At 44.7% G+C, this 16497-nt stretch overlaps 1 protein-coding gene across 2 annotated transcripts in view; it reads left to right on the top strand.

The window, feature by feature from the left end:
- POLR3GL (RNA polymerase III subunit GL) overlaps positions 1 to 16497 on the top strand; it is a 549275-nt gene that overhangs the window by 54623 nt on the left and 478155 nt on the right. For both annotated transcript variants that reach the window (XM_085636711.1, XM_085636712.1), the window contains exon 4: positions 1168 to 1250. In XM_085636711.1, coding sequence (XP_085492837.1) covers positions 1168 to 1250 — 83 coding nt within the window. The remainder of the gene's footprint in view (positions 1 to 1167; positions 1251 to 16497) is intronic.

Genomic DNA, 16497 nt, shown 5'->3' on the forward strand with positions numbered 1-16497 from the left:
GGAAGTTGCGTTACGCTACTCTTGCGGTAGTTATCACACGTTCTTGTGAATATACCCCTTAATGTGGTAAGGAAGGAGCGGGCCTATGAGCTCCCAGGCTACTCCTGTTTCTACACCATTAAAGGAAACAAACACCAAAAGGAAGATTTTTTTTGTTTTGTTGCTGTTTGTGAAAACCTGCAGGCATCAAAGGACTTCAAAGAATTCCCTGAAAATCTGCAAAACAGAAAATGGCAAAAAGATGGGGGTCTGTTCAAGGCACCAGAAAGTTCTTTATTCTATGTTTATTTGTATTACAGCGGTGATGCTGGACCCATGGCATGAGGTTACCCTTTGTGTTAGGCTTCGGGTCACCAAAATGGGTACTGCAGGGTTAGGGATCCTTAGAACTCTGTGCCCAGCCTGCGTAGACTTCTTTGTTGAGACTGGCAATAAAAGGTCTTCTAAAAACCCACTGGTGTGACTGATCACTTTGAAATGAACTGATGAATAATTAATCTACAACAGAGCTTATAGTGCCTTATGGCTAAGTTGAAGGTGCATGCAGACTAAATCTGTGCACCATTTTCATTAAAAAATGCTATCCCCATGCAGGCTTGAACTCACATCTACACTGCGGACAGTACAGAACTTATGGCTGTTTCAAACAACCAATCCATCTCTCAAAGCAGGGGGCCGTGCAGGACTTTAAAGAGCATCCAGTGATCTACCCACATGTGGGTGCGGTGTGTGACTGCACAAGCATACAGGGAGGTGCCTGGGACCAGGTTTTCTGTCCAAGCAGCATTCTTTGTGTCGGAGCCCATTGTTGTTTTCCCTATGTTAGCTTAATTGTGCATGTAGTAGACTGCTTTTGCTTTGCACACGTTACAAAATATCACACTTGATTTTGGGCCACATAGTATTTTTTACATGCTTTTGTATTTTGTCAGTTTCCTGGGATTTAGTCGGAACATCTCATGCTAGGTTAAACAACACTGCTCCTTGTTATTCTCTGCGGTCGAACACTAGCACCTAGACATTACAGAGAAATCCAGCTGCTGTTTTTGAACACATATGTTTTATCATATATCCTTTCATAGCTACTTTTGATACCTTAAACACATGAATATCTCACTTCTGTCAAGTTCACTTATTTGAAGAGACATGTTTGTGCTACTTTTCTAGTGGCTGTGGTCAACAACCTCGCACTGAGAGCTGTTAACGAGCTTGAAGAGAGATTCCCAGTTCTGGATCAGCCAGCAGATGAGGTGAGCCCCTTTACCCTTAATGGAGACGTGCAGTTTAGTTTTTGTACATATAAAGACATTCGACTGGTCAAATTAGCATGCTACTTAATTATGTGTGAATACTCTTTAATTTGTCCTTGCATTGCTGCTCAGTTAGTTTAATGCTTAATGAAGCATACATTTAGATTAATTTCTTAAGAAGTCAATGGTTCTGTTATCTTTTGCAAACCCCACTTACTGTACATAACATCTGAAAACAACTAGATCTATGAAGCTTTTGTCCTGGAAGTATTGATGAGAATACTGGGGGCGAGTACTCAAATTTGCAGTTAGGAACTGCTGCAGCTCTCCCTATTTGAGGTACAGCAAGCTTGTCTCATTGCTGTATATAGGACCCCCTCTGCACTTTTTCTTAAATTATAATGTTTATTGAGATTTTATTGTTAGAAAACGTAAATAGGCCTTAAATGAAAATGATAGTTCTAGAAGGTATTCTATGGCTGATTGTCTAAGGGGGAAAACGCAGATGAACTTTTATCTATTTTCTATGGAAGTTAGTGGGGCTGTCTCGTTCCTCCAGAATGGGTTCCTTCGTGAGGCACATAAATTACCAGGAGCACAAAATTAAACTGAAACTAGAGTAATCCGTATCTTGGAGAAAATCTGATGTACAATCAAGAAAGAAAAACTTCTTACAACAATATGCTCTTCAGGAACAAAATAGGAATCCAAGGTATGGAAAATTCCAGTAGGTAAAGAACTGAGGAACAAATGTATATATTGAGAGTTGAAAAATGTTTATGAAGGAGATTTAATATTCCAGAGATTTGAGGACTTCAAAGAAATCATCAGAGGAGCTTGAGAGAATCTAGCAATTTTTACCTTATGAAGGTATGACGCAAAAGTGTATACAAAATATTGGAACATTAAACAAAAAATAATTCAATTGGTGAGGTACTAATAAGACAGTTGGTGAGTGGCATTCCTTTAAGTACAAGTGGTGTAATAGAACTCAACGCATTATGGCTGCTGAAAAATACAAAAAAAACTCTTCAATGGTGGTGAAATCTCCCATTATCTATAATCAATTGTTTTATTCAAAATGTAATTCATGTTTGAAGCTTATATTATTCAAATACCGAATCATATTTTCAAAAAATACAATCTACTGTAAGCAACTTTATTTGGGACAATAATATACCAAGGATTAAATTAATAACCTTAGTCATGTCTTTGAAGCAAGGGAGATGTGCTCTTTGTTTTTCTATTATATTTGCAGGGAGTACACAGTCTGTAACATGGGAAAGAAAACACTGACCTGAAAGAAGTTCATTAATCTGTGATAGATCCTTTTGGTCATAGATGTCTCATGTACAAATTTGGGAGGAGCCAGCATTAAAAAGAATGATATCAAGGCAGATTTATGTAAAATGTTCCACAGGATCATTCAGAAACTGAAGATACCACTCTTCCCAAGTTTCTTCCACTCGTTGGATTCACCGACAACCCCAGATCTGACTACAGATATAAGTAACTCATTGCAAAAATCTGGAAGAAACTTTGGGAGACATTTTTATCAGGAATAAACTATTGAAACTGGAGGAAACTTTCCTCAAATGGGGAGTGAAATTATCCTGTTTTTTCACTAACGTTTCTTGTACAAGACTTTTTTGTACAAGACTTTCAAACCAATTTGACAATATTATTAGGGAAAGAAGCAGATTTAATTTTCATTTATTCAAATCTGGAGACGAATTACATCTTCCTATAAGCTCTGTATAGAGTTTTAGGATGAAAATATGAAGAAAATTATTGTGTGTTAGGGAAACAACATTCATAGCACAAAAGATCAGTGAGATATAAGCATGTTGTTCTAAAAGAATCGCAGTGCGTGAAGAACCTTTACTTCTCAATTTTTATTTTGTCTTACACCCTAAGCAAGCTTAACAGGAATGCAACTGAAAATACTACACATATGGGGGGCCTTAAGAAGATAGAATATAGGCCCTCATCTGATGTCTTACATGGAAGAGATAGGCAAGATCAAGGTCTACAGTGGATCAACTATGTATGGATCATGAATTTGAGGTAAACTCACCATTGATTATCATTGGAGGTGCAGAAGAAAGTAACCAGGTTATCAACTTTGAATTATTATTTCATTTAATTATTATAGACAGAAAGTACATTCAATTGCCAGTATATCTAGCACCCTAATTCCAATGATTTGAGGTTTAGGGCTCAAAAGTTGATAAAAAATGCAATACATAATGTTTTATCCCAAGATAAAGAGATATGGTCAGGGGTTTTTGGTAGTCCGTCCCCTTAAAAGAAGAGAAACTAACTTCCAAACTACAGTTACACATTTAACATTTAATGTGAGGTAAGGTGGTGTTCCTTGGGAGGAAAATGGCTTAGTTAAGCAAAGGGCTCACATTGGTCATATAAACATGATACGGTTTTTTCACAAAAGCTTTTTTTCTATAGGATAACTAATAGTCCAGTAGAACTACTTTTACATACTCGCAAATGATATTCACTAACATCTGGACGGAGATCTACACCTATGCCTACCCTATCTCTTTTGTCCAGAGATTTTTTACCTAGGTGTAGGTGTAAATATGCGTGTAAGGAACTCTCTGCATGCTAATTTCCCTATGTGAATTGGACCCAATATGTCCCAACTGTGCATGTATACAAGGAGAAAAAAGGTAAAAAAGCAGAACAGAGATGCAAGTAACCAAACCAGCTCCCAAAAGTCTTTGAGAATGGCAATCTTACTTATAAAGTCAAAATATACTTCAGTGTCTATATAGTAGTTTCTTCAAAATGTATCTATTCAAACATAAGAGTTCTTGAGGGATTTCAGCAGAGTGATTTATTATATTTTTGATATAAGGAAGCGTGAAACCATAATATTAAAAAACGTCCTGATTTTCTTACTACGCTCTGCTTGTGACATCAGTTGTCAATTTGTTTTAAAGCAATCACTTCCCTCCCTTACTATATGAATTTATTACAGTGTGGTTCTGATGTAATAATGACAGGAGCAGCAGAGTGTATAACTGAGCTCAGTGAGCCGAAGACCACTGGACCAACACAACTAATACGATGTTTAGCTTTTCAAACCTATATATTCATTCTTGTCTTTTATTCTAAACGTTTTAAACTTTCTTTCTGGAATCTTTACTTTTGTTAGCTGATGTGGGGTAATTTATGACTTAACGTGCACTTAGTGCGCCTCACAACATCAACACAGCAGAGCATGAATATGTCTAGTGGATGGATGGATGGATGGATGGATGGATGGATGGATGGATGGATAGATAGATAGAATTGGTATCTCAGAAACTCATTACAGGAGAGGATGAATCTTCCTGAATTTTACCACCAATTTTAAAGCACAAAATGTGCTGTGATAGTCACTTAGATAAACAGATTGTAAGCATGTGTATGCAACAAACTTAAGTTGTCTATTTATGTTCAGTGCAAACACATCTTTAATCAGAAGGAGCTAACGACCAATTGACCGATTTAGAGTAGGGGGGTAACAAGACATAAGACACAAAAAGGAAGATGCTTTTCCACCCTCCTTATCATTCTGTTGTCCCATTTAAATACCGCCAGAAGATGGTATTTCTGATACAAAGCCACCACCAGATCTGTCGATGGTAGGTTTAATACTGTCAGGAATGTTGATAGGCTGACTGCCCGATTAAGGTTGGCTATCCCTTCATCATTTCTGGTGACTTCACTACTGTTCCAGACTGCCATGAGCGGCCTTGCACACTTAATCATAAAAATGTGCATGGCATTCAGTTTCAAACTTTCCAGCAAGTGTCATGAGATGTTTTAAGTGTAGCTACTGGATATGGGCCTCCACTTGGGGTGGGTTACATTTCTAGTACCCACATTTGAGACATTCTCTATGAGATCATAGCAGTTCAAATCAAAATCAAATGAATGTTTTATTGCTCCAAACCCTAGGAAAGTGGTTCTTAACCTTTCGACTTCTGTGGACCTCTCACCTAACATTTATTGGAATCCAGGGGACCTACAGTGGGTCATTATTAGAAGACTGGGACTCCTACTGAGTCATAATTGGAATCTGGGGGCCCCCACTGAGTCATTGTTAGAATCTAGGGACCCTGGCCTAAGCAATTTGGGTGACTTGATGTGCAAAGTAATCCAGAAAAATACAGAAACACGCATTCATCAAACAAATACACAAAAGATCAAATATTCAATTTAATTAAATTGTGTTTAATTTTCAAGCAAATATGAAGAAAAAAAAACTTTAGTGGGAAGATTGGAACTTTTCTAAATTCAGTTGAGGCCAATCATCATCCATGCTCTCCTCTATTTGATACATCTCCACTGCCCCCCACAAGTCAATCTGAGAATACCAGCTTCATTTGTAGCCTCTAATTTGAATGTCCTTGACATTTACAGAATGTTTCAAAATAATCAATTTTACATTTTGCTTCTTTATTTACATATACTTTATTAATCTGTTAATAATATTTAATTTTCTAAGCAGGCACGGATCCACTACGTAGGCATTGCAACCATCAGGGGTTCCTGGACCACAGGTTAAAAACCACTGTCCTAAGGCATTAGGGTGCTGTTTAACTTCAGGAGTCCACATATACATATTCAAATAGCGGAGTCTTTAGAGTTCTCCTGAATGGCAGAAGTTGTTGCATTTGTCTAAGACCATCAGGGAATGAGTCCCATCAGGAGTGTGCGATGAACAAAAATGATTTCTCGTCCCTTTTCTTGCTGAATCTCTTTGGTGTAGTCAGAAACTGCATTCCACTGATCCAAAGGTTGTTTTGGGACAATAGGGGGGTGAGTTGCTGTTTAACCTAAGCAGTTACATCTGCATATAACGGCTATAGTGCACACCCAAGGATTTTTAACATAATCCTGGAAGCTACTGGCAGCCACTGCAGGCATCAACTAGTTTCAGATGTATGTAAAAGATAAGAAAGATTAATACTACTTTAACTGCAGAGTTTTGTGGTAGGTGCACCTTTTTGATATTTGTTTTTATGGCACAGACCAGCAGAACATTTCTATAGTCCATTCTGCAGCACATTATGTCTCTTGTAAAGTTTTTGTTGAGAAGGCAGGTGTTTGCTTTTCATTAGGAGTTTAAGATAGTAGTTTGTTAGCTGGGTGATCTGGTTTACTTTTTTTTCTGAGTTTAATATAGCACAAACTTGACCCGAAGGTATCAGAGCACTTTCCATGACCGCCGGTTGCGTTATAGACGGACACGTTCATTTTTTGTTGGGCACAGGGAGATAGAGTGATTTGCCCAGAATCCCAGGATCTTGAGCGTACCTGCCGAGACTCGAACCTGGTTTCCTGGCTTCGAGGGCAACCGCTCTAGCCATTAGGCTACATCCTCTCCAACTTGACCATCCTTTAGCCTTTATTCATAAAAATACAATCCTAAGGGTTTTATTTTGTTTTTACCTCTGAGGTTCAGATGGACATTTAGCAATATTCTCACATATGATGCTTGAAACAATGACCAGTGCAAGTGATCAGACATTGTCCTTGCTGCATGAATGTCTAACCCGGTATCATTCATCCACACTTGAATAGCGCAGAAGAACCTGGCTACCTTCTGTCTATTTGAATTATAATCATTTCACAGTTGAAACTCCAACTGTAAGAAATTGGGCAATTAGTTCCAAAGGATATGCATCCTTAGCAAGTAATAGGTCTACAATGGTAACACATACCCCATTGTAGCAATCGATTCTCTCAGTGTAGCGAAGCAGAGTAGTCCAAGTCCTGCTCAGGGGGGATGCCAAGCAAGCGAAATTCTCTGGCACGCAACAACAACACTCAATAAATTATTGTTTAGTCCATACCTTTTCTTTTAAAAAGGAAACATACTTTTATTACAAACACACAAACTTCTTAATATTATGCCTTAAACTACAAATATATACATCAGGTAGATAGATGTACGTTTGATGATACCCTCATATCCCATTTCACCTCATAATTACAATACACCCCACCAATACCAGATGTGACATACACAATGTAAGGGAGTGTCATTGTATATAAGGAAGGCCTACTGGTTTTGCCGGGGTATCACCACATTAATAAAACAGTGACCACATGTTAGGATTCGCAATTGAGACCAATACAGTCATTATAAATATTCAAATGCGGTCATTATAAGTATCCGTATTGCAATGTTCATTATTGGCACACTGGTTGTGTTCTATTAAGATGCAGAAGAGTACTATGTCCCTGTTTTTCTTCACGTCTCGCAATTTTAAAAGGGCAAACCTTTATATGTGCAGATCACTGGCCTCTTTGGGTCAATTTTTATAATCGTTGGCTCGTTTTTCTCCTGGTGACCAGGCCAACTCACCAGGAGCACTTTCAGCAGGCCTCCTGACCTCTAAAGGGCCACATTCTGCGTGGAGCTGGATTTGCTGGCTCCTGGCAGCAACCTTCTCCTCTGCCAGACTCCTGGTGATCTTCACATGCTGATGGGGGCATCTTACATAGCCTGTTTGCAACCAGCTAGCAGAACACCCTCCTGCAGGCACTCCACAAGCCTGCAGGCTATCAGAGCACCTTTGGGACGGCTGTGGAGCTCAGGTCCTTCCCCCAACTGGTCCTCGGGGCATAAGGGGCCAGATCCACTGTCCTTTTAGAGACTCATCGTAAGTTTGGGGGGGTCAGATGGAGTTGAAGTCCTTAGTTTCATCCTTGCAGGGCTTCAGGTGACCTCTCCTTCCAGTTGTATTTTACAGAACAAGGGAACCCAAAGGAATTAAGACAGGGACCTTGGGCAATTTCATGTTATAGAGAACAGTGGTCCCTATTCAGGAGGAATACAGTGTTATAGATAACCATACACTTAGAATCGAATGTATGTCTTTTGTCCAGCCGGACAAGAATTTATTTTCATAGTATTTTTCAAAAGTAGTATCAAATAAAACATTCAAATGACAAGTGGGCACAGCCGTGACCAACAGAACACAAGACAGAACAATGAACACAGAATTGGCCAAAAGGCAAGCCAAAATGGGTCTGTACAGTTGTTCTCAGTATAGACAGACACAAATTAATCATTTAACACCGTTGCACAATGTGTTATAGCTTGAGTCTAGTGCATAGGGTGTTTGGGTGCCGACGACGTTTCGATGCCACATTAAATATAGGGCATCATCTTCAGGACAAACAAATAATGCACTGCTGTCTTGATAATATATCACACCTTTTTTACAATTCTTTACATACAAAAAAGGAGCAAGGGGAGAAAAAGGGGGATAAAAAACTGGAAAGGAAGAATTTTAACCACATTTGACACAATACTAGGCATGTTTTCAGCATAACGTTTGTGACTTAGGTGCTTGGAGTTGCGTGAACAATGTGGATTGAATTTCATGCAGAGGTGGTGACATTTCTCTAGTTTATGCTGAGTGAGGATTGAAATTCGTGTCGCAGTTACGACGTTAAAAAGGAGTTGGTTGAATTGATGCTGATTTATGGTGCCTAGTACAGCTTCGTCATGAAATGGTGAATTATTGCAGTTATGCTGAAAACATGTAAAAAAGGTGTGATATATTATCAAGACAGCAGTGCATTATTTGTTTGTCCTGAAGATGATGCCCTATATTTAATGTGGCATCGAAACGTCGTCGACACCCAAACACCCTATGCACTAGACTCAAGCTATAACACATTGTGCAACGGTGTTAAATGATTAATTTGTGTCTGTCTATACTGAGAACAACTGTACAGACCCATTTTGGCTTGCCTTTTGGCCAATTCTGTGTTCATTGTTCTGTCTTGTGTTCTGTTGGTCACGGCTGTGCCCACTTGTCATTTGAATGTTTTATTTGATACTACTTTTGAAAAATACTATGAAAATAAATTCTTGTCCGGCTGGACAAAAGACATACATTCGATTCTAAGTGTATGGTTATCTATCACACTATATTCCTCCTGAATAGGGACCACTACTCTCCTTCCAGTTGGGCATCCTTTCCTCCTAGGCCCAAGGTCTTCTCAACCGTCTCTCCCTTATGCAGAGGTTTTAAGTGGGGTGGAGACATCTAGATGCCATGCACCCCTATCCGATCCTAGGATGTCACATCATGCCACCACTCTTGTTCAAACCCTCCTGCACTGCACTCTGGGGCAAACTATCATGGCGACATCAGGTTTTCTCTGAAAAGTGCTCCTGTGAGGGCTTCAGCTCCGCCCCTAGCTGGTATCACTGACTCATACCTTCCCACCTAGCCTTGAAAGGGGAACTCCTCCTGTATTGGCTCAAGAGGTCAGGCCCTCCCCCTTTGTTCTAGTGAGCCTGGGCTGTACCAGCATAGGTGCAAGATGACAAGCTAATTGTAAGATGCAAATTTTCCCACACACTCCTTCCTTTCCCAGGAAGAGTCAGTTACTGATAATTGCTCCCTTTGTACTTGGAGCCCTTTATTCCCTCTGCTGGGGAGCAGAGTAATTAACTTTGCCCAGAAAGGAGGGGACAAAGGTCTGAAATCTGAGCTAGAGAAATATGATGAATGCTGAAATCCAATTAAATACGGATTTAGTGTGTTGGTAACTGCAAAATGAACCTCAGCTCACATATTTTACCCAATTTTGACCCCTTGCCAGACTTTTTAAGCCTAAGGGGAGAGAAACTGCACTTTAGGGCAGATTTTGCCTATATGTATAATACAGTAACAGCCCTACAGATTTTCCAGTAAACCCTACCATCATATCTATAATTGCCCACTGTTAGAAATGGAGGTCTTTAGTTGGCAGGTTCAAGTAGGGACCCTTCTTTCTAGTCAGGATAAGGGGGATACACTCCTAAAATAACCGCTGCTCACCCTCTTGGTAGCTTGGCACGAGCAGTCAGGCTTATCTCAGAGGCAGTGTGTGAAGCATTTGCACATAACCAACAGTAATACAGTGAAAACACTACAAAAGAGCACCATACCAGCTTAAGAAAAATATCCAATATTTTAACTTTCCAAAACAAAACCAAAACCGATAAAAATCCACCATACTGTTCTTAGAAATATCAATAAACACAAATTGACTTAATATACCGTTCTTTGAAACTCGATAGCTCTGTCCGGGGCTATCACGGCATCGTAAACAACAAATCCAAACAGTACCTTTAGAAATACAGGGCGTATGCGACCTCTCATTGAGCTCCGAAGAGCCGGCTTCGGCAGGCATCGGTTCTGGAGGTCAGTGCAGGAATCGTCGGGCCCTTGAAGTCACACACATTGCAGATGGAACTCCAAGCGGTTGAAGTTGGGAGCGCCGGTGTCGGCAGGCATCGGGGCTGCAGTGCGAAGTGCAGCAGTGCAGTGTGCCGTGCCCTCAGGTCACAGTGCCGGCAGTGGCTCGGTGACAGTTGTACAGCATCACTGGTGAGACCAGGGCTGCAGTGCGAAGTGATGCACTGTTCATTGCATTGCTGGAGGGTCATGGTGCAAGCAGCAGCATTGTTTTTGCTGAAGGGCTGTTGTTGGACCTGGCCCTTTTTGAAGGGTCATCCCTAAACTTTTTGCCTTCCTCCTGTATTTTTTCTGACCTGGTGTTGGCTGATTTATGACTCTGGGCACCTTACCACTGCTGACCAGTGCTAAGGTGCATATGCTCTCCCTATGGTAAAATGTATACATTGATTGGTGTCCATGATTGGTTCATTTGGTTTACTGTCAGCCCCTAGTAGAGTGCACCAGGAGTGCCAGGGCTTGTAAATACAAATGCCGCTAGTGGGCTTGCAGCACTGGTTGTGCCACCCACAGAAGCGGCCTAGTAAAATGTGTCTAGGATCTGCCACTGCAGAACCTGCGTGCGGTCTGGTACCGTCGCGCTGACTGCGCAAGTGCACCCACTTGCCAGTCCCTAAACCTTCCCTTAACTACATATTAGTCACCCCTCTGGTAGGCCCAAGGGCAGGGTGCATTGTAGGCATAAGGTAGGACATGCCCTGATGTGTGTGGCATGTCTTAATAGTGAATTACAGCCATTTTCGTTTTTCACTATTGAAGGCTACCTGCTCTCCATAGGCCAGAATGGGCTGCTGGAGTCACTACACGCTGTGACCCCAGTGGACTCATAGAGCATGGTAGAAAGTCATGTTTAGTATGCCTGGACTCAGAATAATAAAATACTTCTTTTAGTAAAGTTTATTTTAATATCCTGTGTTTGTAAATACTACTTTTAGAAAGTTAGTATTTACTGATCTGGCCATTCAGTCCGCCTCTGCGCTGTGTGTGTGTGTGTTCTGCCTAGCAACAGTAAGGAGCAGGGCTGGGGAATTCCAGGAGACAGGCTGGCTGCCAGGTGGTGGGTAGAGAGATTACACCAGGATGGGTGGGAGGAGTACACCTTGACTCTTGAATAGACCTGTGCTCTGCCAGCACAAAGCCGGCGCCGCCCCCTGTGGAGCGGCTGATGTCTCTGCCCTGCTGCTGAAAGGGAAGCGCAGAGTCACCACAACAAAGTGCTCCAAAAACTGGACTGAGCCAGGCCCAGGCCCCCTGGCGCTAAAGAACAAAAGAATTGGTGTATAAAAGTAGGAGCCTGGCTCCTAAGAAATTAGATCCTGTTTGCGCCAAGAAGAAACTCTGCCTGAAGGAGAAGGACCTGGAGAAGCTGAAGGAGGAATACTGTCTCTCTGCCTGAGAGACTGGCCTGCAGTGGGTGCCTGTCTGCTGGAAGGAGAGGGAAAGCCTGAAGAAAAGGACTTTGATTCAACTTGTGCCTTTAAAACAATCTCCAAGGGCTTGCGTGTGAACTTGCCCCCTGACCTGCGCCCCAGGAACAGTGGGCGCTACCATCCTGAAAGAAGAGGAGAAGTGCCTTGAAGTGATTCAGCAAGCTGACCCCGGAGAACCTGTGCATCCCCTGATCTCGCTGAGCAACGCGACTTCTGCTGCTGGCGTGGCTGCAAACAACGTAAAGGCCTGACAGCCCGAGCACCGTGAACAGTTGCCCCCTCGAGCCGTAGCTCGCAAAGTAAGGTGGAGATCTCCGCGCCTGAGCGCCGAGTCCCTGTGACCCCTGCCGGGTTGTAGAGGCTTCTGCAAAGGACTAAAGTGCCCTGGTTCGCGTCTCCGGCCGAAGCTAACAGCGCGCGGCGCTGTGATCTCACCCCGAGGCTGCCCTCCTGCTTCTGACCCCCTTCGTGGCAACCTGCATCCTGCCCGAGCGCCCCACGAAGCTCCGCCGTCCCCTGGACACTGGGGACACCAGCGCGACGTGGGACACCCCTGGACTGGACCGCGAGGCCGCCACGAACCTTCCCCGTGAAATCTGCAAGGTATTGTGCCAGCGCGTGAAAAGTACGGCCCGTACTTGCCTTTGTACGAACCGTACCTGCCCTGTAACTACGGGTGCCTGGTTCGCACCGTACTGCCTGTGAAGTGCCTTGGTTCGTACCCGCCTTGTAAATACTTGTGCCTGGTTCGCACCGTACTGCCTGTGAAGTGCCTTGGTTCGTACCCGCCTTGTAAATACTTGTGCCTGGTTCGCACCGTACTGCCAGCTGAAATAATGGCGCTTTGAAAAGTGCTCCTTTTGGCTGAGTTCGAGCCGTAACAGCCTTGGTTCGACCCGTACTTACCCTGGGAACAGCAAGGTTCGAACCGTACCTACGTTTTAACCGTACTGCATTGAAAAGCATTACCGGTGCTCACTCGAGAAGAGTGAGACTCGGCAAGCGTACTCCGGCTCACGCGAGAAGCGTGGGAAACGGCAAGGCACTGTAAAAACCTTGCCAAAGGCACCCCAAAGGCGCTACGAAGTGCCCAGAAGACCTAAGAAACCTATTTTAAAGAGAACTGTGCCATTTTTACAACTGTGGACTGCCCGTAAAGCATTTTGAGAGTAACTGGATTATTTTACCAAGAGAACTGTATTTATGCAACCTGCCTGAAAGAAAACCTTTTATATAAAGAATTATATTTTGGACATAAATACAGCCTTGTGTCTTTGTGTGGTGGGGTGGTGATTATTGTGTGGGACAACTTGAACGCTTAACCTATATGCCCTCTGGAAATTTAGCCTGACTGCTCGCGCCACGTTACCTAGAGGGTGAGCAGGGGTTATTTTTAAAGAGGTGATCCTTTGCCCTGACTTAGATGAAAAGGGTCCCTGCTTGTCGCAAGTGCATACCTGCGCCAACCAGAGACCCCGGATTCTAACATTGGTGGCAGCGGTGCGGATTTACGGATTTGCGTTCTTGGTGTCTGCGCAGTGATTACTAACCATTGCACAGTAGACGGTCCAGTAGCTTAAGCCACAGAACTTTTTATGATTTAATTTCGCTTGCCAAGTAAAGAAGATCCCTTGCGTTTGAAGCCATGCCGGGCTCAAACAGCATAGAGAAAACCGCGTCTGAAGCCTCTGAGGCTGGAGAGGTTGAATGGGATGAGTCAAAACTGAACAGCTACAAGAGAACTGAACTCAAGTACTTCTGCAGGAAGCTCAAGGTTCCACATGCAGGATGCAAGAACAGATCAGATCTCTACAAGATGCTGAAAGCCTGGATTGAATCAAGGGGTGCAACTAAGGAAGTTACACCATTGAAACCAGCGGAAAGCGTTCGCAGTTTTGGCAGAGGCCTGTTGCCAGAGGAGCTGGCAGACAGACAGGCCGCCAGGGATCACGAAGTGTTATTGGCAAAGCTGGAATTAAAAATCCAATTGGAGCTAGAAAGCAGAAAGCTGGCTCTGGAAGAAAAGAAAATGGCTCTTGAAGAAAGAAAGATTCAGATGGAGCATGACTTCCTAATGAAGAAATATGATATGGAGCTCGAGAGGCTTGAGGCCATGAGTGTCTCAGCCCAGCAGCAAGAAAGGTGCGTAGCTCAGAGATTGAGCTTTTCTGAGTGGGAGGAGGAATCCAGCTCAGATGGTGGCAGCAATATTGAATTCTCTAGTGCTGAAAGAGTAGTACACACACCCAGAGATGTGGCGCCTGGCTTGAAGGAGGGGGTTAACACACACCAGGAGGTTCAAGGGCATGAGGTAGCTCCAGTAGTGCGCAGTATCCCTGAAGGGAATAGGGTAACTGGCGCAGGGGTTCATAGTCCTAGTGGCGGGAGGGACACTCTACTGGCTCTAGATGAGAGGCGCAGGGAGAGGGGTTCCCCCAACATTGAAGTCCTGGTAGGTGAGTGTGAAGACCGCCCAGAAGAGTGTGGGTTGTGTGACAGAGACAGTCAGATACTGTCTTGCCAGTCTCAGGAGAGTGGTGTGGAGTACGTGTGTGAGGCACTGGATGGTAAGGTGAAGGCTAGTTTGGTTAACCCTGCTAGGGGGCTGTGTGATCCAATTGTGGGAGAGCATATTTTAAGTCCCTGTTTTCCAGAGCTATGTCAACACCTGTTGGAGACCGAGTTCTCTGACCGCAGAGAGCTCACATTGGAGGTAGACCTTTTGGTGGATTCCAGAGGGTCTGGAGAGGCATTGGGGAATGACCCTGTGGGGAGTGGCTCAGGTATCTTCCAACCCAGAGTGGTGGAAGTGGTGCAGAGTAGCCCAGCTAGGTCCCATGGTAGTGGGAGGGGTGTAGGGGCTCACGTCCTGTCTCAGTGGAGAAGGAGTGAGTGTGGGGCTGCGTGCCCCCAGGTGCCCGAAACCCAGTCTCAGAGCCTGGATGGTTCTTTAAGGGAACACCAGGCGGGGAGCCTAGGCTGTCCTGATGGGCCACCCGTTGAGGGGGATCCCCTAGTGTCTGGTGAGCTGGGAGTGTCTGTAAGCAGGCCTCCATCAGTTCTGGTGTCTGGCAGTACCGCTCCAGTTGGGAGGGTGCAGAGGTCCAGATTGAGGGGTGAGAGGGGGAAAGAGTCCCCAGTGGAAGAACCAGTGGGTCAGGGGCCAGCCAGAAGGGCTGCGTCCCCCGTGAGTGACCATGGTGACACCACTTCTGTCCTGGGGGATCTTCAGGCACTGTCAGATGGACAGGGGTCTGGAGATCAGCGCCAGGCAGACTGTCACACGACACATGAGTTAGGTGTCACCCTCAGGGGGGGCATGCGTGCTCCCCGGGAAGTCCTGGTGCGCCAGGCGAGCGTTCAACCGCATGGGTTGGACCCAGGGTTGGGAAGCCAGGTTCAGGTGTTGTCTGACCTGGAGGGTGGGACCACTGTAATCAGTGTCCTGACCCATGTTGCTTCTAGGGGTACCACGCCAGTTGGGAGTGGGCAGTACTCTGGAAGGGGGTGCAGAGGGAGGGAGTCCTCGCCTCTGACCCCGGCTCAACTGAAGGGTTTAGACCCTAGGTTGAAGGGCCAGGTTCAGGGTGTCCCCCCTGACCTGGGCACCCAGTTGCAGGATAGAACCCCTGAACTGGTGGGCGAATTGCGCAGGACACCTGCCACAGGTGCCGTGGCAATTCTGGAAGGGGGTGCCACTCCAGGTGGGAGGGTACAGAGCCCCAAGGAGGAGGACCGGGTGCGGGAGAGGCCACCCCAGTCTTTGGTCCAGCCGCTGGGTACAGTCCTGGGGCTGGTGGGTCAGTGCCAGGATGTCATACCTGACCTGACAAGGGGGAGAATGGAAAAAGGGTGCCAAGCACCTGGGGCTACTGGCCCCTGCTCCCTGGCACCACAGAGGATTGAGAGCCCTGAGAGGCATACAGCCTGGGTCTCATCCCTGACTACTGTCAGTGGCCACTGTAGCATTTTGCTGTCTCTCTGGTGGGACACACCTGTGGGCCAGTTAAGGTTAGGTGCTGCACAGGTGGTGTCCACAGGTGAGGAGAAGGGTTCCCCATGGATTGGCTTGGTGGGCCCTGAGAGTATGGACAGAGGGAGTCCAATAGGTTCAGATTGGCGTAGAACTGGAGTCTGCCCCTGCAGTTGCGGGCCAGGTCCTTGTTCTATCGCCCCAAGCAGGGAAGACCATCACGGTGGTGATTGGTCTACCCTGCGTTTTGGCTGGAAGGGGGTTGTGTTGGACCTGGCCCTTTTTGAAGGGTCATCCCTAAACTTTTTGCCTTCCTCCTGTATTTTTTCTGACCTGGTGTTGGCTGATTTATGACTCTGGGCACCTTACCACTGCTGACCAGTGCTAAGGTGCATATGCTCTCCCTATGGTAAAATGTATACATTGATTGGTGTCCATGATTGGTTCATTTGGTTTACTGTCAGCCCCTAGTAGAGTGCACCAGGAGTGCCAGGGCTTGTAAATACAAATGCCGCTAGTGGGCTTGCAGCACTGGTTGTGCCACCCACAGAAGCGGCCTAGTAAAA

This window comes from Triturus cristatus, chromosome 12 (assembly GCF_964204655.1).
Source record: "Triturus cristatus chromosome 12, aTriCri1.1, whole genome shotgun sequence".
NCBI lineage: Eukaryota > Metazoa > Chordata > Amphibia > Caudata > Salamandridae > Triturus > Triturus cristatus.